The sequence below is a fragment of the Puma concolor genome, chromosome D3 (assembly GCF_028749965.1).
Source record: "Puma concolor isolate L17-30 chromosome D3, mPumCon1.1.hap2, whole genome shotgun sequence".
Classification (NCBI taxonomy): domain Eukaryota; kingdom Metazoa; phylum Chordata; class Mammalia; order Carnivora; family Felidae; genus Puma; species Puma concolor.
In genome coordinates, this window is record NC_141678.1 from 31215575 (window position 1) to 31240378 (window position 24804).

Below are 24804 nucleotides of genomic sequence, written 5' to 3' on the forward strand. Positions count from 1 at the left end.
ACAGAGAGAGACAGAGCATGAACGGGGGAGGGGCAGAGAGAGAGGGAGACACAGAATTGGAAACAGGCTCCAGGCTCTGAGCCATCAGCCCAGACCCTGACGCGGGTCTCGAACTCACGGACCACGAGATCGTGACCTGGCTGAAGTCGGACGCTTAACCGACTGCGCCACCCAGGCGCCCCTTTAATCCCATTTTTGAATTGTTCATTGATAGTACATAGGAAGACAACCTACTTTTTGTATATTGATCTTGTATCATGTAACTGCTGAACCTACAACTTTTTATGGGTGTGAATATTTTAGAATTTTCTATATATAGTTGTGTGCAAATAAAAGACTGTTTCACTCATTCTTTTTCAATGTGGGTGTCTTTCGCTTCTTTTCCTTGCTTGATTACACTGGTTACAACCTCCAGTATAACATTAAATAGAAGTGGTGAGAGTGAATATTTGTGTTATTCCTGATTTTATCTGTCTTTATTAAGTATGATGTTAGCTGTTGGTTTTTGCAGATGCCTTTGATCAGGCTGAAGAGGTTCCCTTCTATTCCAGGTTTGTTGAGTTTTATCATGAGAGATGTCAGATTTTTATAAAACACTTTGTCTATTGCAGTGATCATGTGGTTTTTCCTTTTATTAATATGGTGAGTGATATTAATTTTATTTTCAGATGTTAAACCACCTTTGCATTACTGGAATAAATCCTACCTAATTGTGGTATATAATCTTTTTTATATGCTGCTGGATTCTGTTGGCTAGTGTTTTGTTGGAGATTTTTGGAATTATATTCATGAGATACTGGTTTTCTTTACTTGTGATGTCTTTTCCTGGCTTTGGTATCAGAGTCTCATAGAAGGAGATGGGAAATACTCCCTCTTTCCCTACTTTGTAGAAGAGTTTATGAAGGATTAGTATTGTTTCTTCCTTAAATATTTTTCACAGAAATCACCAGTAAAGCCATCTGGGCCTGAGTTTCTCTTTGTGGACAGATTTTTAAGTACTTATTCAATTTTTTTTTTACTATTCAGATTCCCTTTTTAAGTCAGTTTCAGTATTTTGGGTCCTTTTTGTCTGAATACAAATTGTTCCTTAACAGAAAATTGTTCGTATTATTCCTTTACAATCCTTTTTTTTTTTTTTTTTTTGGATAGTGAGTTCGTCTTTCATTCATTTTGCTAAGTTATCTTTTTTTCATCATCTAGCTAACAGTTTGTCAATTTTGTTGATCTTTTCAAAGAATCAATTTTTTATTTTGATTTTCTCTATTGTTTCTGTCTTCTATTTCTTTTTCATTCTTATTTCCTTTTCTTTTTGCTTTAGGTTTAATATGCTTATTCTTCCCCAGTGCCTATGCCCCTCTAGCTTCTTAAGTGGAATCTTAGGTTATTGACTAGAGATCTCCTTATTTTTTCTTTCCCAATATAGGTTTTTATAGCTATACATTTCCAAGTACTGCTTTCGCTTCATCCCACACATCCTGATGTGTTTTTATTTTCATTTAGCTCAAAATATTTTGATTTTCCTTGTCATTTCTTTTTTGACCCATGGGCTATTTAGAAAGTCCTTTGGTTTAATTCCAAGTATTTGTAGATTTCTCAAATTTCCTTCTGCCTTTGATTTCTAATTCTATTGTGGTAGGAAAAATGTTTTGTATGATTTTAATCCTTTTAATTTTATGGACATTTGTTCTATGGTCTACCCTGAATAATATTTCATTTATGCCTAAAAACAGTGTCTATTTTGTTATTGTTTAAGTGTTCTATAGATGACATTTATATTAATATATTAATTTATATTAATATAATATATAATAATATAATATATATGACATTGATAAGGTTGTTTAAATCTTTTCTATCTTTATTGATCAGGGCTATCTTTTAAAAGATTGTCACACTGATATAATCCTCTTGTGGCTTTCCACTGATTTTAGAATATCTAGGTTTCTTTCCACCCTTGCCTATCTCTATGCATTCATCATGTAACACTCTTCACTTTGCTCAACTTAATTAACAAGCTAAAACTACCTTTGTATCCTTTTATTGATATCAAGACCTATTACAAAGACATAATTAAGATAGTGTGATATTGGTGCATGGATAAATAAGCTGACCTATGGAACAGAACAGAGTTCAGAAACAAACCCACACATGTATGATCACCTTATACATCAAAAAGGTAAAAAAAAACCAGTGGTATAGGGGAAACAAGATGGTTTTTATCAAGAAGTGGTGCTGGGAGAGCTAAAAATCCATAAAGGAAAACTTCTACCTTAAACCCTACCTCACATTATTAACAAAAAAAATCAGTATGATTCAGATTTAAAAGTAAAAGGTAAAACAAAAAAGATTTTGAAGAAAACATAGGACACATTCATGATCTCAGAATAGACAAATATTTCTTAAGCAAAATATGCCAACTATGAAAGAGAACACTGGTATACTGTATTAAAATTAACAGCTTATTTTCATATGTATTATATGTATATTTCATATAGTCTCACAACATAATACATTCAACAAATGACATGTATCCGAAATTGATATATTTTTGAAAACCACAAGACAATACAAAAGATAGTCCATCGAACAGAAAAGTGGGCAAGAACCTGAACAGATATTTAACAAGAGGATAATCAAAAGGCAAGAATTATATGAAAAGTGAAATGAAATCTGATTAATAATCAGTGAAAACTAAAGCCACAGTGAGATACCACCACATGCCTGCCAGAATAAAATGACAAAGATTGACACTACCAAGTGTGGGGCAATTGGAACTTTTGAAATCTGTTTGGCAGTATCCAGTAAACTGAATATAATGTACATAATGGGACCCTGTAATTACAATGTTAGGCAGAAATGAGTACCTATGTGTACCAAAATTCATGTACTAGAATATTTGAGGCAGTACTATCAATAATAGTTCCGAACCTGGGAATGAACCAAACATCCACTGGATAAATATGTGGTTTATTTACACAATGGAGTACTATACAGACAGAAGGAACCACATATAAATACATGCAACAAAAATCTTACAAACGTAATGTAGAGCAAATAAGCCAGATATAAGAGAATACATACTATTTGATTCCATTTATATGATGTCCAAAAACAGACGAATCTACTCTATATTCTTAGAAGTCAGATAGTGGTTATGCTTGGGGAGGTAGTACCTGGAAGGGAACATGAGGGGCCATCTGGGTTGGTGGTAACAGTTTGTTGATTTAAGTGATGACTGTATTTGTGTTCCATTTGTGAAAAATCGACTGGTATATGTTACATTTCACTTAAAAATTTTAAAACAAAATGATTTGCCTCTGCTTAATCAACTCAGACTGAAGTGATTCTTTCTCTTGACCTCTCCCTTTGGCTACACTCTCTCACACTTATGCTACCACCTCCTGCCACTTCCAAATGATGAGGGTGGGAAAAGAACCATCCCCCATTCCCTAACATGCAGACTAAACTGGATTTGCTACAGGGCCGGTTGCTAAAGGAGCAAGTCTACCAAAATATGAAGTCCAAGTTGATCTTTGCCCTCCTGCCTGTTGATTATTCACTTTTAACCCTCCTCCCCTAGGACACTCAAATGCTCTTCTGCTCTCTCTGCCCCAAATCCTCTTACTCAGATAAATGCTCCTCTCAGGGAACATTTAAATATCAAAGGTTTGAACCAAAAGGTTGGAGCACCAACCAGTTAACATTTCAAGTTGTGGGTAGTGCACGGGTGAGAAGTCATCTGGGTCTTTGTTAACACCCCTGGAGATTGGGGTGCAGGCTGGACTTGAGGAATATGGGTGTTCAAATCTTGGCTCTCCCTTGGGCAAATTTGTACCTTCTCTGTGCCTCAGTTTCATTATTAAAATAGGGATTAGTGCTTACTTCAAATCATTATTAGAATCAAAATGAATTAACATATAAAAGATTTAGAAAAATAACTGACCCAATAAATGTTAGTTGTCAACCTGGCTTTATCCAAGGTATGCTGTCCCCAAGCATGGCTTGGGATGAATCTAGAGATGAGGGCTTTGGGGTTAACCCAAAAATCTCCCCAAACTGAGGAGGGCATTCCTTGGGCATCCCACACTTGCTTAGTACTGCAGTGAGGAGCAAGTACCCATGCTTCAGGGCTACATGGGAGCAGAGGAGAAATTGAGAAGGTGAAGAGCTGGCTGTCCCCCCAGCCTAGTCACGTATATCTATAAATAAATAAGTGTAGGAGCTTCTGCACTGACTGCCTTCAAGGAATCAGGAATGTTGCTCTGTCAGAGGGTGAGAAATGAGGTGTGTAGTTCTGACATAACAGCATCTAGGGAGGTGGTGATTCCATATACCTATACTTCCTATTTGACTAAAGGGCCAGTAAACACCACAGGCATTTTAGTACAACTTTTATTTAGGGCCCTGGGTTCTGGATCTGGCCTTTACTTTGAAGATGCAGAAGTGTTGGCAGTGACTGGCTCACAATACATACAAAGCCTGAGGTAGACAACAAAAAGTCAGTTTATCACAATGCAAAATAATAATCAGTCGGTAGAATATTCACACTGGCATTTCCTCTTAGACCTACAGAAGAAGCCAAATCTTCAGTAGAAAGATACTTGAAGATCTACCAAAAAATAACTTAGATGCAATAAACAGGCCAAAGAACACATCCCCAGAACTAATGAGACTGGAAATCTGGACCTCCGATAGTGGACAATGCTTTTTCTGCATCTCCACTGCTGACCAACATTGCACCGTCTCATAGCCCGTCACTTGGTACACCTCTGCTCTGATGCCTATCAATGCTATCATAATTTAAATAGCAATCACATTTCCTCAATTTCCAAGTTTGGGGACCAGGGAGGCTAGGAAACTCTGTACTGGTAATCTACCTTTCAGAGTCATCATGCATACTACTTAACAGAAGTCAAATTTCTTTGGGGAGTAACACTGGAACCAGAGGCTTGGTGGGAACTGGAAGAGCAATCATTACCTGCAGATGGCTATAGTGTACAGGTTAGGACCCCTTCGCGTTGGATGCAGCTGGAAATGGTCGGTTTGTCTCCCTGAACGCTGTGGCTACACAGTACCTCTCCTTTAGTGTATTCTAGGCCCAAAGACTTCAACCTGAGTATTCTTGTTATGCCAAAATCCAGCCATGTTCCCTGACCAATCCTCCCAATCCTTAGGTTGTGTCCTCTCACAAATGGCTGGTTTGATCATTTCACTTTCATCCTTGGAGGACAAATTGGAGTGCCTGTAGTCACTCCCACAACTACTCACACATCACTGACCTGACAGTGAAGAGCCATGTCCTCTTCATAAGTTACAAGTCTTGAATGGAAAATCCCCAAACTCTCAAGACTGTGGGTATGTGGGGGTGGGGGGGAGGGGTGCTAAGTCCTCCCAGCTTTTACCATGGTGATGGGAGATGATGGGCAGGATCCACCTTTTCTTTTTTTTTAAATTTTTTTTCAACGTTTATTTATTTTTGGGACAGAGAGAGACAGAGCATGAACAGGGGAGGGGCAGAGAGAGAGGGAGACACAGAATCGGAAACAGGCTCCAGGCTCTGAGCCATCAGCCCAGAGCCCGACGCGGGGCTCGAACTCACGGAACGCGAGATCGTGACCTGGCTGAAGTCGGACGCTTAACCGACTGCGCCACCCAGGCGCCCAAGATCCACCTTTTCTTAACAGTTATCCCTGAGTCACTGCCCAGACACTTAGCTGCAGCAGGAACGCATCAGGGAATGGGGGGAAGAGCTTACGCAGCCATGAGACCAAGAGAGCTCAGGGGCAAGGGAAACACTAGAACTCTGCATCCTCCTGGTACGGCTCTGCAAGCCTCCTGCACACACAACAGCTTACTTGCTCAGACTGAAGAGATCTGCTCAATACACTCGTGTTTTCTTTGCTCCTTTCTACCCCTTCAGTGAAGGCTCCAGGGACTCCACCTTCCTTTTCTGCTTTGTATCACCATCAAACACTCCATCCTTCAGTGGGATCCTAAAGAGCAGGAGGCTAAAAACGTCTTATTACTTGCTTAGAATTAACCAAGACCATTAAATGAAAATGATGATAGGAAATGATAAAGAAGCTTTACATCCTCTATCAAACTATCAAAACATTTTCTGGTACCTGCCCCAGAATTAAAATGAACCTGGATATGTACACTAAGAGCTCACCATCCCTACCTCCCCAGCACCATTACCAAAACTTTGTTAGTTAATGGCAGCCACCACAGTCAGAAGTACTATTATTTATTTCTCCAAATGACTTATGGCAAACCACCACATAAGTCAAAAAGACTTCATTTTTGTAAACCGGTAACAGTTTGGAGGTTGACAGATTGCAGAAGGAACAGAAATTAGGTAACCCGTGTTCTCTTGTTAAAAGGTCTGTTACTCCAACACCATGAATAATCTACATATATAAACAAATTAAGAAACTTTACCTTTTAAACAAGTACTCTGGATAGTTATAGAAAGTAATGTCTTTAGACCTATGCATTAAATAAATGATTTTTAAAAGAATACGCAATTGCTCTGCTTTGTTCTCTGTAAGTTTTTCACTACATCTAAACACCGGCAAGTTTTTTAAACAGTGATGTAAAGTAAAGACAACAGTTCACCTAGGTGTCTGTTGGAAGAGGAGTCAAGCAAGAAGCCAGGGCTGAAAATAGTAACGGTTCTGAAATGGCAAATGCAAATTCTGAATGGTGATGAGATGCTGGACCCTACTGCGCAAAGTACAACATTGTAATAGAAGAACCGGTACTGCTTCTCTCTGGGCTGAAGGGGAGTAACAAATCTATACAGCACACAGTGCCAGTATCCTCTCTGACATCAGGGAGAATTAATCTGAAGTCTGCTTGTCAGTTCCCTTTAGTCACATCCTCCTATTGCAGTTTCATACGTAAGTCTGAGGAAAATGTGCAACAGGTTCACATGGGACAGGTTCATTAAATTTTGAGAAAAACAGCTATGGCATTTTTGTTAAATGAAGAAAGGGAAATGTGTCTAAATACATTCTTGATAACAAGAAGCATTAATTGTTATGGAAGGAAATTCTTAAGATAAAGCCCCTAAAGTCCAAAACAATTTTATGCTGGCATCTAAAAGGTTCCAACCAGTTCCAAAATTAGATCGTATTAGCAAACAGTATTTACAGTGAAATGTAATAACTGGCTACAATTCTAGGTAAATAACTTTATGAGCATCTACAATTTTGTTTTAAACTTGTAACTTTAGCGATGTATACTGAACATATTCAGTTGTACAGAACACAATCCATTTAATCTTGAAAAACACTATACATCAAAACAGAAATGAGCACACACTCCCGGCAAACCAGTATGCTCCCTCATCAATTCTACAACTACAATAAATTTAATACTATAAACAAACATTAAACAAATCAGAGCACTGTGGAAAGGGTCCAGCAGCTTTAACAAGTCATATTATAATTTTTATGCGCTAAGAGAGTAGAGAGGCAAATGGAATTCTTAGAACATTACTTAAAAATAGACTTTTAAAGACAAAGGTCCCAACTCATTCTTATATACACACACAAAAGTTCATCTGTCACAGACAGCAAATGTTGAATTTATACACTGGAGTTTCCGGCAGCGTCCTGCACATTTAGACTAATTAAAACAAACAAACAGGAAGTTGTCAAATCTAGGATGGATCACGCAAATCTGTACAAGACAGGCCACAGCTGTCCTGGGGCTACTGTATATGTGCTCACTGCTGCTTCTCAAATGCAAAGACCAAGTAAATACCTAAAAAGAAAGTAATAGAAATTAGAGTTTGGTTTCTCATATCGTCATGCTAAACAGTACAATTTTAGTCCTGTTCATAATTTGGGGAAAATTCTCAAGCTTCTGAAGGGAAAAATCCCATTATTTCTAAGGGTCCTCAATTATTTTGAGTCATATGTAAGTAGCTATGGGATTACATCTGTTTACCTGAAAACATATATCTACTTACTATAATAGTGACATTACATCTCTTGAGAAAACCAATTCAACAGTTCTAAACACCTCTAAAAACAGTTTGAGATAAGAAAAATTAAAAGTATAAAACCAAGAAAATTAAAATTAAAAAATCTTATAACTTAATTCTTTCTATCTGGAACGAGATGGGTAGGATAGCTGCACTACCTCGAGGACTTCTGGCAGTGACTCTCTAGGTTTTCTATTCAAAAAAACACTAGTAAGAATTATAAGGAACATACTATATGGAACATACATGACGTGCATGTTAAAATTCATCCACCTACCCAATTATTGTGTTGTAGGGCCTGATAAGGAAAGTGAGCCAAAAGCTATGTAGCTTTTGCTACATAACTGATAATTAAGATATTGATAACTGATGCTTAGAGATATTTATCTGGCTCAACAGTGATATTCCAGCCCCAAGAATACTCTCCTCTAAATATGGTTTCCTGCTTTGGCACGTGTTTACTCAAAGACACCTAAGTGCATCTACGGTTCCTCATTCTGGATCACAGTGAAGTTCAAATCTGTTATATCTTCTAAGATACCAGTAGATTTTATGGTGAGCAAACATCTAAAAGAAGAAAAATCCTCAAAACATCACAAGGATGCTCAGGGCATACACTGGGACACTCAGCCAGCAAGTCAAGATAGTAGGCCATGTACCTTGGTGTCCTCCCTTCATGAGTTAACTTCTGAACAGGGTACAGATGAATGACTACAGACCATGTAAAAACCTCCTGATCCTCTAGCTTTTTACTCAAGCTGTCCAGGAGTACCACACCAGTCCTTCCAAGTGCTACTTTGGCAATACTATTCTCTGTTTCTTACCTACTAGTTCCTAATTTCTTTTAGGAGAAATGAAATATTGGGGCACCTGGGTGGCTCAGTCAGTTAAGCATCTGACTTCAGCCCAGGTCATCATCTCACGGCTTGTGAATTCAAGCCCCACATCGGCTATCAACACAGAGCCCACTTTGGATCCTCTGTCCCCCGCCCCCTGCCCCTCCTCTGCTCATTCTCTCTTTCAAAATAAATAAACTTAGAAAGAAATTAAATACTGCTGGCAACACAGTATATAGACAGACAGAGAATAGTCAGGGTCATAGCAACACATCAGATTCCTCCAGAAGACAAGGAAGCAAAGCAGTCTAAGATATCTGTAAGTACATCACAGGACTTAGGAGCAGGCAGTGTTATTTAGCTTGTCCCACACTCCAAGTGATCTGTCTCCAGTCCTACCCACCCCAAACACACTGGTACCTACGGCAGACAATCCAGCAATCCTGACCTTCCCTAAATCTAAGGTCATTTAAAATCACTCAGATGCAGTGTCTGACTTCAGATCGACAATTAATAACTTTCTTTCCTCTCTAAAATGCCTTCTGTGTAGGCATTTCACTTGGAATTTAAAGAAATAAATCCTGAACCACGTATAAAAGCAATTAAGCAACAATTCTCTACTTTATTTTCACATTTAAAGAATCTTCTAGAGGAGCAACAGGTTCTGGTAATAGTTTAATTAGATGAGTAGGAGTTTGAAGTACAGCTTCTACTTATCAGACTGTGACTCCAGCCCACAAATCCTCCAGTCTAGAATAGTGTAATTCATGAAAGACCACACTGATCCTGACATGCTAGAGTTTGGCTGCAATGTGGCCACTGCTCCTTTCCTACTGCTTTTCACATCTCTTAACCTATCTCTCCCTCCACTGTCTGGGGGCATCTAATTCTTCATCTGCATGCTATCACTAAAGTCCACATTGAGATACAGAAACACATTTCTAAACTATACCTAGTACCACCATCACGACATTTGACCAAAGTTTTCCTTACATCATACTTTAGGACTGGCAGGATGTCTAAGATACCTAAGTCTCCACTTTGGGAAAAGTAATGAAATGTACAGGTTTAGGCACACATTTCTCAGTCTGATGGTCCTCTAATCCCATTTCCACTAAGGGCACCAATATTCTGGGACAAACAGGCTCAACATGTTGGCTCTATTTGTATTTTTTCCTTTTCCTCTCTCTCCAATTTAGCAAGTCCTAAGAAAAATCCCTTCACACAGGCTTCCATGAGGCCATGGGTACAAGTATGAATCAGTTGGGTTAGCTCTGTGACCTCAGGTAAGTTATTTAAGTGCTTTCTTATCTGTGAAAAGGAGATATTAGTGAGACTAGTTTACCCTTAAAGTTGTGAGGATTAAATAAGTTACAACATATGAAAAGGCTCCAGTCATGCTTGAGCACATGTTAAATATTCAATTATACCAACTATTATTACTTCCCAAATTTTACTACTTTTCCTTAGGCTCTCCTACAGCTATTTTCCCTATTATAGAAACTTCAGCACTTAAAACAGTTTGCCTAGCACTGCATTTATTTGTGTCTGTTTCTTCCATTAGATTGTAAACATCTGGGAGGTAGAGACTGCAACTGTTTACTTTGTTTATCCCCCAAAGCCCTTTCACAGAACTTTATGTAAGTTAATACTCAACATTTATCAAATAGATTGTCTCCGATTACCACTTATGCCTTCAACATAATCAACAAATACTTAAATGAACAGTGGGAACTACCTTTTATGTCCTCAGGGCAGCCACATTAGGGTATTATCATCTTAACACAGAGGCCCTGGGTGATGCTTTCTCAGCATCCATTTGCTGAAGAACCACGGACTTCACAGATTTGCCAGGCCTCTGACTTCTCTTCCAAAGACAGGTATCTCACTTCAGAACGTCTTTGTACCAGGCCCTTCCCAATCACACATCCCTCTAAAATATCCTGCTCATTGCTGCTTCACTAAATGTTCTAGTACTTATTAATTATGCCTTTGTAGTCAACATCAGAGTGGCTAGAAACAAAATACATGGAAGTGTTCCATAAGCCAAAATTTCCAAAGAAATCTGAGGTAAAAACAGCAAATACAGATGCCTATGTAGTAACAATTAGGTAATGAAAATGTTTAAGAATGTTAAGGGTGCCTGGGTGGTCAGTCGGTTAAGCTCTGACTCTTGGTTTTAGTTCAGGTCATGATCTCATGGCTTTGCAGGTTGGAGCCCTGCACCAGGCTTTCAGCACACAGCCTGATTGGGATTCTCTCTCTCCTCTTTCTCTGCCCCTTCCTCACTCATGCTGTCTCTCTCATAATAAATAAAATAAACTTAAAAAAAAAAAATAATGCTCATGAAAGTTTATGTTAAGGAATGCCCTGCATATATTTTCTCTTGGCACTAAATAGCTGTGCAAGAAAAAGTGAGTCAGACACATATAGGGATTCTGTGTAAACATAAAACACACACACATACTAACATATATCAAAAAATTCCAAAGTTTTCAAATTATAACAATCACTCTGAAACAATCTTTGTAAATCTACACTGATGATATACTCACTTGTGGCTTCCCACTCTGACTTACTTAAGGTTCCCTATAATTAAAAAAAAAAAAAAAAAAGAACATTTTAGATTGAATATGGAAGTACATAATCACATATTTTTCAACAATGGACAGAAGTGCCCAAACAACCCTAGTTCGCTATAAATATAAGTTGACCCTTGAAGGACACAAGCTTGAACTGTGCAGATATACTTATATGTGGATTTTTTCAATAAATGCCATACTGTAAACATGTTTTCCTTATGATTTTTAAATAACATTTTTTCTCTAGCTTACATTACTATAAGAATATAGTATATAATACATATACAAAATACGTATTAACTGATCATGTTACTGGTAAGGCTTCTGGTCAACAGTTGGGCTATTGTTAGTTACATTTTGGGGAATCAAAAGTTATAGGCTTACTTCTGACTGCATGGGGAGTCAGCAACCCAACCCTCACATTGTTCAAGGGTCAACTGTATACATAATTTACTGTTAATATTACTGTGATCTAAATATATCAAAAAAGTCAATGAGACTTTAATGTTATCCTCTCAATTGTGCTCTCCTGCCTAATTCTCTAAACTACTGATTCTCAACCAAAGGGTGAATCTGTGTAAAGAGGGTATTCGTGTGTGTGTATAATTGGAAAAAGCATCAATTTTATATTTTTAATGTGGAAAATGAAAACATTAAAAAGCCTCTCTTGAACATCCAATAGCATTGTAGGAAGAAATAAGATTTTTGTGTTTTTACAAAGGAATCACAACATACATATCATACAAAAGAAATAAATTATATTTTAGTTACTAAAATACTAAAAAACACATTGATAAAGTAATATATGTGCTACTTTGTCCATGTCCTTAGACTAACAAGATAGAGTAGCCATTCCAGTAATTAATGTGATTTTGAAGAAGTGATAAATGTAAACAATAGTCTAAGATTTCAGCAGAAACGTGTTATGAAAATATCTGTAATTTCTATTGATGACAATCACAGCTATATCTAATACCACTGTGGTACTGTTACATTCTTAATTAAAGAAATGTGAGCTTGCATGCAGAAGTCATTGAAAATGGAGATGTAATTTTTCTCCATCAATGTTCATGAGCCCCTGAATTTTACCTCGGGAACACAGTGAGTCAGCAGTGCCCAGGTTAAGATATAATGATACAGTAAGGAACTCTCCAACCAAGCTTACAACTTTCTCCCCATCCTTACTGCCTCAGAAATAGGACTCAGTTCTCAGTACTGAAATACATTTTATTTTATATTCTATGCCTATAAAAAGGGGAAACAGACTAACATGTATCTGATTTGTAAACCAGTGAAATAATTTTGTAAGTCTCCATATACTATATGCTTTTTTTTTTCATTTTCTATAAAACATGCTACAAATGAAAACTTACCAAAGGTAACCTTACTTGACTGTTTTTCATGTAATCTGCTGCATGTTCATAGTCATCCACCTTCTCAGAAGCAAGTTTGGAATTCTCGTTTGCAGGATATGGCTAGGGAAACAAGGGAAATTCCTAGTTAGGCAATTAAATGAAACTTACAGTTCGGAATTAAAAATACTAAATCACAAAAAAACAATACTTAAGAAAATCCTTAAGTATTATTTCAGGAATACAAACTACACATACTTTTGAAATGTGAAAAAAATGGGTGAAGAGAATCCTCTCCTAACAAAGCAGGTGTTATGGTCAACTTTGATGATAATCATAGGATATTTACAGTTGGACAAAACTGGTCCACTTAGCAGCAAACATTTGCATCTCCCTGACTCCCAGTGAAAGTTTTCCTGTTATAACACAAAACTGAAGGAAGTTATTATCAAAAGAGCTAAATATTGGGGCGCCTGGGTGGCTCAGTCGGTTAATAGTCCAACTTCAGCTCGGGTCATGATCTCAACGGTCCATGAGTTCGAGCCCCGCGTTGGGCTCTGTGCTGCCAGCTCAGAGCCTGGAGCCTGCTTCGGATTCTGTGTCTCCCTCTCTCTCTGCCCCTCCCCTGCTCATGCTCTGTCTCTCAGATAAATAAAAACATTAAAAAAATTAAAAAAAAAAAAAGAGCTAAATATTAATTTAAACATTATGGTGATATAATAGCCATCAGAAGCATGAACAGAAATTAGAATACAGATGAAAAACTTGAAATGCCGAGAGGAATGATGCTGGTGGGGAGATAGGCCCCTAGGCTTGCCTTGTCCCATGAATACAACTAAGTAACTATCAAATCATCCTAAATACCCCAGAAATTGATCTGAAGACTGGCAAAACAAACTCCACAACTTAAAAGTAGAGAAAAGGTCACAGTGAAGGTAAGAAAGGCAGAGACATGGTTCGGGACAGAAACCAAGAGTGGCCACTCTGGTGGGGAGAAAGCTGCAGTCGCAGAAAAGGGCAAGAGACAGACCAACACATAGGGGAATGCACAGGGAGAACAAATTCCCATAGCCATTGGCTTGGAAATAGAGAAGGCCTGAATTTTATGAGTTCCTGCAACCAGTGGGGCTTAAAGCCTGGAGTTTTAAAGGTCAGCATGCTTGGCTCTGGGAGAGCTCAGAGGGCACTGAACCTGCTATTGGAGAAAAGGCAGGGCAAACAGCCTGCAGACATACAGTGTGGAAACAGTCATCTGAAAATTGCCTGGACCACACAGCGGGGAGGTTAAATGTGTCCCAGAGAGACTATGTTCACAAACAGACCCCTAAGGGAACAAGGGAACTGGCTGGCACCATTTCCTTCCCCCACCCCTCAGCATAAACATAGAGCCATGTGCAGGAACCAATGCACTCCAACACTCACTACCTAACTTCTTACACCAAGCCTTGCCCTGCCTATACTCTAGTGGAACCGCCCTTCCCAGTCATGCTTGCCTTAGTCCCAGCGAGATGGGCCCCCTTTAGCAGAAGACCAGCCCAACCCCCTGCCACAATTCATCTCCCTAGCCGGTGTTTTACAGGGCCTTGGTTCCAGGGGCAGTGGCAAGAGGTCCCATTTCACAAGCAGACCACAGCACACCTAGGTAAAATGTCCCACATTCAGGTTAGGGAACAAACCCTGCTCACAACAGGCAAAAAAAAAAAAAAAAAAACCTCTGCAAACAACTGGCGTGAAGGATAAAAAGACCAGGACACATTAGTAGAGCATACACAGCACACAACGGAGATACTCCTGGAAGTGCCAGGCCCTGGGGGCCAGGGAACACTGCACAGCGCAGTACTATGGGACTTGTTCTTCATAAAGCCATTATGCTCAAGAACAGGAAATATAGTTGACTTTCCTAATACACAGAGACTTAGACAAAATGAGAAGACAGAGGAATTTGTCCCAAATGAAGAACACTACAAGGCCACGATCAGAGACCTAAGTGAAATACATAGAAGTATATGCCTGATGGAGAATTTAGAGCAATGATCATACAGATACCCACTGGACTTGAGGACAAAATGAAGGACATCATCAGTGAGGCCATTAATGCAGATAAGGAATAACACAGCAGAGATAAAGGGCTCAATAAATGAAATGAAAAACACACCCAATGGAATGAACAGTGGCAGGGTGGAAGAAGCAGAGGAACAAATTAATGACCTGGAAAACAGAGTAATGGAAAGTAATCAAGCTGAACAAAAGAGAGAAAAAAGAATTATGCAAAACGAGAATAAACTTAGGGAACTCAGTGACTCCATCAAATGCAGTAACATTCGTATTACAGGAGTCCCAGAAGAAGAAAGAGAAAAAGGGGCAGATAATTTATTTGAAGAAATATTAGCTGAAAGCTTCCCTACTCTGAGGAAGAAAGTGAATATCCAGATCCAGGAAGCAGAGAACCCCCATGAAAATCAACAAAAGCAGATCCACATCAAAACATGCTGTTATTAACATGGCAAAATATAGTGATAAAGAAAAAACATTAAAGGCAGCAAGGCAAAAGAAGTCATTAACTTACAAGGGAAAACCCATGAGGCTAGCAAGAGATTTTTCAAAAGAAACTGTGCAAGCCAGAAGGGAGTAGAATGACATACTGAAAGTGCTGAATGGGAAAAATACGCAGCCAAGAATACTCTATCCAGCAAAGCTATCATTCAGAATAGAAGGAGAAATAAAAAGTGTCCCAGACAAACAAAAACTAAAGGACTCTATGACCACTAAACCGGCTCTGCAAGAGATATTGAAGAGGACTGTCCTAAGTGGAAAGACCAAAAATGACAGTATGAAGGTAGGAAACACAAAAGCAGTAAAAATGAGTATTTCTATAAAAACTCAAAGAATTCACAAAATAAAAAGATGTAAAGATATATACCTAAAACGTGGAGAGGAGAAAAATAAAGAATGGGTTCAAACTCAAATGACCATCAGGTTAATACAGACTGCTGCATACAGAAGATGTTCTATAAAAACCTAATGGTAACCACAAATCCAAAACCACTAATAAATAAGCAAAGAATAAAGACAAATAAATCCAAATATATCACTAAAGGAAACCAGTAAACCATGAAAGAGAGAAAGACAAGAAAAGATCAGGGAAAATCTCCAGAAACAACCACAAAACAAATAATAAAATGGCAATAAATATATACCTATCAATAATTACTTTGAATGTAAGTGGACTAAACACTCCATTTGTAAATGGACTAAACACTCCAATCAAAAGACACAGGGTGAGAGAATGGATAAAAAACAAGACCCAGAGCGCCTGGGTGGCTCAGTCAGTTGAGTGTCCAACTCCTGATTTTGTTTCAAGTCATGATCCCAAAGTCACGGGATTGAGCCTCACCATCAGGCTCCATGCTGAGTGGAGAGCCTGCTTGAGATTCTCTCTCTCACCCTTTGTCCCTACCCTGCTTGCGCTCTCTAAAATAAACAACAACAACGAGAGACTCATTTTAGACCTAAGATTGAGAGCGAGGGGATGGAGAAACATTCATCATGCAAATAGATGTCAAAAGACTGCTGGGTAGCAATACTTACAACACACAAAATATACTTTAAAACAAAAACTGTGACAAAAGGCCAAGAAGGACACTAGATAATAAAAGGGACAATCCATCAAGAAGATAGAATGATTGTAAATATTTATGGCCCCAATATGAAAGCACCCAAGTACTTGGGTAAAACAATAAGAATATATAAACAATAAGAAACAATAAGAATATTAAGAATATTAATAAGAAATATAAGAAATATAAGCAGTAAGAAATATAAACAATAAGAAATATAAAACAATAAGAAATATAAAGGAACTGATGATAATACAATAATAGTCGGGGACTTTAACATCCCACCTATATCAATGGACAGATTATCTAAACAGAAAATCAACAAGAAAACAATGGCTTTGAATGACACACTGGACCAGATGGATTTAACAGATATATTCAGGACATTCCATCCTAAAACAGCAGAATGCACATTCTTTTCAGGTACACATGGAATATTCTTTTAAAATAGATCACAATTAGGCCACAAAACAAAGCTTAACAAATTCAAAAAGATAGAAATCACACCATGTACCTTTTCTGAACACAACACTATGAAACCAGAAGTCAAGCACAAGAAAAAATCTGGAAAGACCACGAATACATGGAGGTTAAACAATATGCTACTAAACAATAAATGGGTCAACCAGTAAATAAAAGAATAAATTTAAACAGTACATGGAAACAAATGAAAATTAACACGCAACAATCCAAAACTTCTGGGATGCAATAAGGCAGTTCTAACAGGGAAGTTTATAGCAATACAGGCCTATCTCAAGAAGGAAGAAAAATTTCAAATACACAACCTAACCTTACATCTAAAGGACCTAGGAAAAGAACAAATAAAACCTAAAATCAGCAGAAGGAAGGAAATAATAAAGATTAGAGCAGAAATAAATGATATAGAAACTAAAAAAACCCAAAAAACAAAAAACAAAAAATAAACAATAGATCAATTAAACCAGGAGCTGGTTCTTTGAAAAAAATTGATAACTGAAATTGATAAACCTCTAGCCAGACTCAACAAGAAAAAAAGGGAAAGGGCCCAAATAAATAGAAACACAAATGAGAGAGGAGAAATAACAACCAACACCACAGAAATACAAACATAAAATATAAGAGAATCTTATGGAAAACTATAGGCAAACAAATTGTGACAACCTAGAAGAAATGGATAAATTTCCAGAAACATATAAATTACAAAAACTGAAACAGGAAGAAACAGAATATGTGAACAGACTGATAATCTGCAAAGAAATTGAATCAGTAATCAAAAAACTCCCAAAAAACAAAAGTGCAGGACATTTTTTTTTTTTTTTTAATTTTTTTTTTTTTTTTCAACGTTTATTTATTTTGGGACAGAGAGAGACAGAGCATGAATGGGGGAGGGGCAGAGAGAGAGGGAGACACAGAATCGGAAACAGGCTCCAGGCTCCGAGCCATCAGCCCAGAGCCCGACGCGGGGCTCGAACTCACGGACCGCGAGATCGTGACCTGGCTGAAGTCGGACGCTCAACCGACTGCGCCACCCAGGCGCCCCAAAAGTGCAGGACATTTAAAGAAGAGTTAAAATCTATTCTTTTCAAACTATTCCAAAAAAAAAAAAAATGGAAAAGAAAACTTCGAAATTCATTCTGTGAGGCCAACACTGCCCTGATAACAACATTAGATAAAGACATCACAAAAGAAGAGAACTATAGGCCAATATCTCTGATGAACATACATGCAAAAATCCTCAACAAAATAACTAGTAAACCAAGTCCAACAGTACATATAAAAAAATCATTCACCAGAATCAAGTAGGATTTATTAATGGGTTGCAAGGGTGGTTCAATATTCATGAATCAATTGTGATATATCACATCAATAAGAGAAAGGATAAAAACCATATGATCATTTCAACAGACACAGAAAAGTATTTGACAAAGTATAACATCCATGCATGATAAAAACCCTCAACAAAGTAGGTTTAGAGGGAACATACCTCAACATAGTAAAGGCCATATATGAAAAACCCAGTTAACATCATTCTTAATGGGGAAAACTGAAAGCCTTTCCCCTAAAAACCAAGGAACAAGATAGGATGTCCACTCTCATCATTTTTATTCAGCATAGTACTAGAAGTCCTACCCACAGCAATCAGACAACAGAAAGAAATAAAAGGCATCCAAATTGGTAAGGAAGAAGTAAAACAAGAAAAAGACTGAATACAGGGAACAAACTGATGGTTACCAGAGGGCAGTTGGTGGTGGGGGAGGGGGGGTGAGATGGGTGAAATAGGGTATGGGGATTAAGGAGTCCACTTGTCCTGATGAGTACCAGGTAATTAAAATAAAAAATTAAAAATACATATGAAAAATGAATCAACAGAGAACCCTGTGAATTCAAGAAGGTAAGGAAAATAATCCAGCTTCCAAAATAGAGGCAGTCTCCATATTTCTTTAAGAATTTGAAGAAGGGCAGAAGCTTTTTATCTTCATAAGGTCCCAGTAATTCACTTTTGCTTTTAATTCCCTTGCCTTTGGGGATGTGTCGAGTAAGAGATTGCTACAGCTGAGGTCAGAGAGGTCTTTTCCTGCTTTCTCCTCTAAGGTTTTGATGGTTTCCTGTCTCACATTCAGGTCCTTTATCCATTTTGAGTTTATTTTTGTGAATGGTGTGAGAAAGTGGTGAATGGATAAAGAAATTGTGGTTTATATACACAATGGAATACTACGTGGCAATGAGAAAAAATGAAATATGGCCTTTTGTAGCAACGTGGATGGAACTGGAGAGTGTGATGCTAAGTGAAATAAGCCATACAGAGAAAGACAGATACCATATGGTTTCACTCTTATGTGGATCCTGAGAAACTTAACAGGAACCCATGGGGGAGGGGAAGGAAAAAAAAAAAAAAAAAAAGAGGTTAGAGTGGGAGAGAGCCAAAGCATAAGAGACTGTCGAGAACTGAGAACAAACTAAGGGTTGATGGGGGTGGGAGGGAGGAGAGTGTGGGTGATGGGTATTGAGGAGGGCACCTTTTGGGATGAGCACTGGGTGTTGTATGGAAACCAATTTGACAATAAATTTCATATATAAATAAAAAAAAAGAAAAAAAAAAAGAATTTGAAGAAGGGCTACACATACACAAAAATGCTGTTTTAAGGCTATGCTGGCCAAATGTTTATTCAAATTACTTCAAGTGCTATTTTTAATCCATCTCAAGTAACATCCCTTTATACTATGAAGTGTATTGCTTTGTAATATATGTAAATGAAACCATAATGAACTACATAGAATACTTAATATTTAACAACCATCTACTCTACAAAGGTTATATATTCTAATTCCTTTGTCTTTTTACAACAAACCAGCCAGCAAAGAATCACTTCAGACCTAGATCTTCCTAGTAAATTTTTAAGAAAATGTTTCAGGGGCACCTGGATGGCTCAGTCAGTTAAGCATCTGACTTCGGCTCAGGTCATGATCTCAAGGTTCATGAATTCGAATGCCACATCTGGCTCTCTGCCGTCAGCACAGAGCCTGCTTCAGATCCTCTGTCTCTCTCTCTCTGCCCCTCCCCAGTTCTGGCACACATGAGCTCTCTCTCCCTCTCAAAACTAAATAAACATAGAAAGAAAGAAAGAAGAAAGAAAAGAAAGAAAGAAAGAAAGAAAGAAAGAAAGAAAGAAAGAAAGGAAGGGAAGGAAGGAAGGAAGGAAAGGAAGGAAGGAAGGAAGGAAGAAGGAAGGAAGGAAGGAAGGAAGGAAAGAGAGAGAGAGAGAGAGAAAGAAAGAAAAAGAAAGAAAGAAAGAAAGAAAGAAAGAAAGAAAGAAAGAAAGAAAGAAAGAAAGAAAATGATCTAGGAATGTCTACTTTGCTATCTTCCTTTTTCCCTTCTTTAAATGTATCCCACAGTAAGCTCAGACATTAGAAATTTGGTTGTTTACTATTTAAAAAGTACTTAGCTTTTTGGAGTCCCATATTGCTATAATCAGCAACTTTACCTTTTATGGTATCTTAATACAAGGGATATAAGAAACACCACTTTTAAGTGTTTTTGAAACTTTAATCCCACATCTTGTGGTTTCACCCTATTATAAAGCTTCAAAACTTCAATGTGAATGACTGCAAACTATTCTGTTGTAAATATGCTCTTCAAAGTATCAGTAAGTATAAGATTCCTGCATGTGCTTATCTGCCTCTCACTAGACATCTATCTCTCTCCCCTCTCAATCACGTTAAAAGACCAAACAACATATGACTATAAAGCTGCAGAACTGATTATTCTTTTGAAAACAGGTGAAAGAAAAGAAAACAGGTGTCAGGATTTTATAACCATAGTGCCTTGAGTCTTTTCATTCTTCCTTCCCTCTGCTACAGTGCTCTAGGAGAGCAAAGTTATTGGTTCTATTGCTGAATCTCTGGGTCAGCTCAAGGCTGATGGCTTTAGGAAAAGATTTTTTTTTTAATAGCAAACATCAGAAAACAGATCCATTTAAAACTCTAACACAGACTAAAACAATTAGCATTCTGACTGTGTCTCTGGTCTTCACACCCCTCCAAACCATCCTCTATACTACCATCTGAGTCATGTTCCCACTCGTGGGACATGTTGTCTCCTGCTCAAAGTCCTTTATAGACTTGCAGAAGTAACTTGGTGAAGAAGTAGGAAAAACCAAAGGACTTTTTCAATTACATGCTATTACATTCATGTATGTTCCCAGAGGGATAAGTCATATCCTCAAAGGCAACACTGGGGGAAAAGGAAGACTGGAGAACCACTTTGCTAAAGAAAGTTTTTCCTACTTCTTCAAACATCCCCTACTCTTTCATGCTTCTCTGCCTTCACTCTTAGTTTACTATTTTCACAAAAGACCCTTTCGGATAAGCACTGCACTTTGAGTATTTCATTACTGCAATTCTCATATTGTACTGAATAACTGGCTTGAATGTTTATCTCAACATACCATAAGATCCTTGAAGAAAGGGGACCCTGCTATCCCATATCCCACTCTCCACATACAATTTTGAAAAAATTACACATATCAAGTCATTACATACATGCTAAGAGAAAAATATAAATAACTGATCATCGTACATGCAAAACACCACCAAGTTAAGGATGACAAACTACAGGCATATGTGTGTGGTGATTTGTGTACACACACTTTTTCTAGTTTTCTTTTCTCTCTCAAAACAAAAACAAACCTCTCCTGCTAACATAAAGCAAATACAAATATTCTTAATTCTAAAATACAGAAAATATAACCAATGAAGAATGTAACATTTTAGTGGTTAGTAGTTTCAAAAGATAACTTAGGATTTAAAGAGGATCTTTCCACTCAAAATTGGGAAAGCTGTATGGATGCAATTGCAGCAGGAGATTTGTTTGAAAACCACCTATAAAAACTAAAGAATATCTTAGGTTTACAACTTTGTGGCCTTGAAAAACTCATGTATCCTCTCTGAACCTAAGATGGCCCATTTTAAACTGTGGAAGGGGACTGTTTTGCCTACTTCATGGGGGTAATTAGCAAAATAAGTGAGTATGCTTGCAGTACTTTAAAAAATATTCTCAATTGAACGAACTCTCTAAAGAAGTTTAATAACCATTTGATTAATATGATCCTGTTGATAATAACAAAAATGTTCACTATTTCAGATCTCATTAAATACTGAAATGCTTGTATAGAAGCTGCCATTGCTGCAATTTGGGAAAGCAGAGAGGAATCCAGGAGTTAAAACAGGTCTCAGCAGCAATATAGTCTAAAAGACCAGAATCTTGCTAGATAGTCACCAAAGAACAAAACTAGGCATGGTATGAGCTCATCTTAGATCCTGGCCAGGAAGATTTTAAATTACTAATGTAACCAAAGGGAATTATTGTGAAGAAGTAATGTAATTTTGCACCCCAGGGGATATTTGGTAACATCTGGAGTCATTTTTGGCTCACAACTCGGGGCAGGGGTACTACTGACATCTAGTGCATAGACACCAGGGATGATGTTCAATATCCTGTGACTAGAACAGCCCTTCACAACAAAGAAATTACCCAGTCCAAAATGCCAACAATCCTGAGGTTAAGAAATCCTATCTTAAAACAGTCTATCTAGAAAACAGAATTTGATAACAGTGACATTCATTTATTCATTCCAGTATTTCCTGAGCAGCCATGAAGGAAAGTTTCTGTAATGAGCTCTGTCCTGGGTGCTGAAGGGTCTAGCGCAGTTAAGAATAATCTGTGTGATTTATATAAATATTGAGCATCTATATGGTCTTGAAAGGAATCTCAGAAACAGTCAAACAAGTTTATCATGACCTAGAATTTCTAAATACTTACCTCCAGGGCCTGCATTCGTTTTAACAGCATTTTATTTTCACTGTTCTTAACCTTTTCTTCATAGAATTCCAGAAATGTTTTTTTGTAGACTAGTTTCATATTGTACTTCTTTGCCATTCTGTCCAAAATAGATTACTTAATTAAAACACTTCCACATTATTTATAATTCCTCAATAGTTTACTTTCACACAACAGTGACAACTTCTGGGCATCACTAAAAAAACTATCATTATAAATTCAAAATAGGATGATACAAAATGAGTGAAGAGCAACATACCAATAATTACATCTAGAAGAAAACATGCATTCTCAATCTCAATAGGCCACAGGTAACTCTATTACTGTAATAAACGGGTCATGAAAGTAAAAGGAAAGGCTGTGAGACAGGGATGAAAGCTGTAAGGAACAGGGGCGCCTGGGTGGCGCAGTCGGTTAAGCGTCCGACTTCAGCCAGGTCACGATCTCGCGGTCCGTGAGTTCGAGCCCCGCGTCAGGCTCTGGGCTGATGGCTCAGAGCCTGGAGCCTGTTTCCGATTCTGTGTCTCCCTCTCTCTCTGCCCCTCCCATGCGCATGCTCTGTCTCTCTTTGTCTCAAAAATAAATAAAAATGTAAAAAAATTAAAAAAAAAAAAAAAAAAGCTGTAAGGAACATTTTTCTATCAATTTCATTTATTTAACTTAATCCCTTACAGTGGCATTGAAAACAGCTGCCATTCCTTTTTAAAATATTCTTTCATCTCTTGGATTCTCTAGCAAAAGACACTATTAATTTTTATAATACACCTGTAGCTGCTTCTTCACAGTTTGTTTTACAAATGCCTTTTACCCAACTTGTAAATTTTAATGTTCTGAAGAGTTTGGCCCACAGCCTCACTCATTTTCTCCTTCCTGACTTTACACAGCATGCCAACAGCTATCTGTAGTTCAGCTCTCTCGTCACTCATTTATTCCACTGCTTCTTAGAAATCTCCACCAGGATGTGTCACAGGAATTCTCTAACTTTCCAAATCCAAGGCTGAACCCACTAGACCATTCTGCCAATCTTTATTTCAGTAAATCCATCTAATGATTCGTGCCAGAAACTTCAGAGTTCTCCATGCCTCTTCTCTCCAATGCCTGCTGTGTTCAACACACCACTACATCCTCTGTTTACCTATAAAATATACTTCAAATAGGTCTTCTTACCCCTTCATTGGCTACCATCTTGCTTTAACCACCACCACCACCACTCAGCTGTACTACTTCGCTAGGTTCCATGCTTCTATTCTTACTCTCCCTCAATGAATATTTCAACTGCAACCAGACTGAGTTTTCAAAAATACACACATGTCACTTTCCCCCTTTACGCCCTTCACTGGATCTCCACCACACAATTCAAAAGGCTTCAGCATGGCCTTTAAGGCACTCATCTATAAAGGAATGCTGCTTTAGGGCATCTGGCTGGCCCAGTTGGTACAGCATACAACTCTTGATCTTGGGGTTGTGAGCTCGAGCCCCATACTGAGTGTAGAGCCTACTTTCAAAAAAAAAAAAAAAAAAAAAAAAAAGGAAAATGCTCCTTATCTTGAGCCACTTGGGCCCTCATTCCTTATGACCACACAATGGACTTCCTTTAGCTCCTTGAAAGAGCCAAGCCCTTTCCCATTTCAGGGCCTTCATACATATTGTCACTTATATCTGGAACATTCTCCCTTCCAGTCTTCAACTGGCCAATTTCTATTCATCCTTTAGCTGTTGACTTAAACATCACTTCTTCCTAGGTGGACTCTAAAATCCTCAATTACATTAGGTCTCCCTGTTATACTCGTTTTTTTCCTCACTGCATTTGTTAAAATTTATATATACATATATACATATGTATATACATAGATAAAATTTATATATATATCAAAATTCATATATGATCTCAGGCAGCAGGTAAAGGAGGAGATGAAGGGAAAATAATTCTGAAAGAGTCCATGAGAAGATTTGCGAGATGACAGTTGAGGGAACAGTGAGAATGGAAACATTTGAGAGCCACTGGATTTGTATGTAAGAGGCATCTGTAAGGCCTCCCCATAATTTGAATTAGCCTTCCTTGGAAAGACAACATGAGCAAAGAAAAGAGTCTCTTCTATTTTTGG

At 37.8% G+C, this 24804-nt stretch overlaps 1 protein-coding gene across 1 annotated transcript in view; it reads right to left on the reverse strand.

The window, feature by feature from the left end:
* Positions 1 to 2951: 2951 nt before the first annotated feature.
* RNMT (RNA guanine-7 methyltransferase) overlaps positions 2952 to 24804 on the reverse strand; it is a 36985-nt gene continuing 15132 nt past the window's right edge. The window contains exons 8-12 of the mRNA XM_025931268.2: positions 22682 to 22799; positions 12785 to 12886; positions 11385 to 11418; positions 5672 to 7770; positions 2952 to 5434 (exon numbers count right to left, since the gene is read on the reverse strand). Coding sequence (XP_025787053.1) covers positions 7733 to 7770; positions 11385 to 11418; positions 12785 to 12886; positions 22682 to 22799 — 292 coding nt within the window. The 3' untranslated portion in view covers positions 2952 to 5434; positions 5672 to 7732. The remainder of the gene's footprint in view (positions 5435 to 5671; positions 7771 to 11384; positions 11419 to 12784; positions 12887 to 22681; positions 22800 to 24804) is intronic.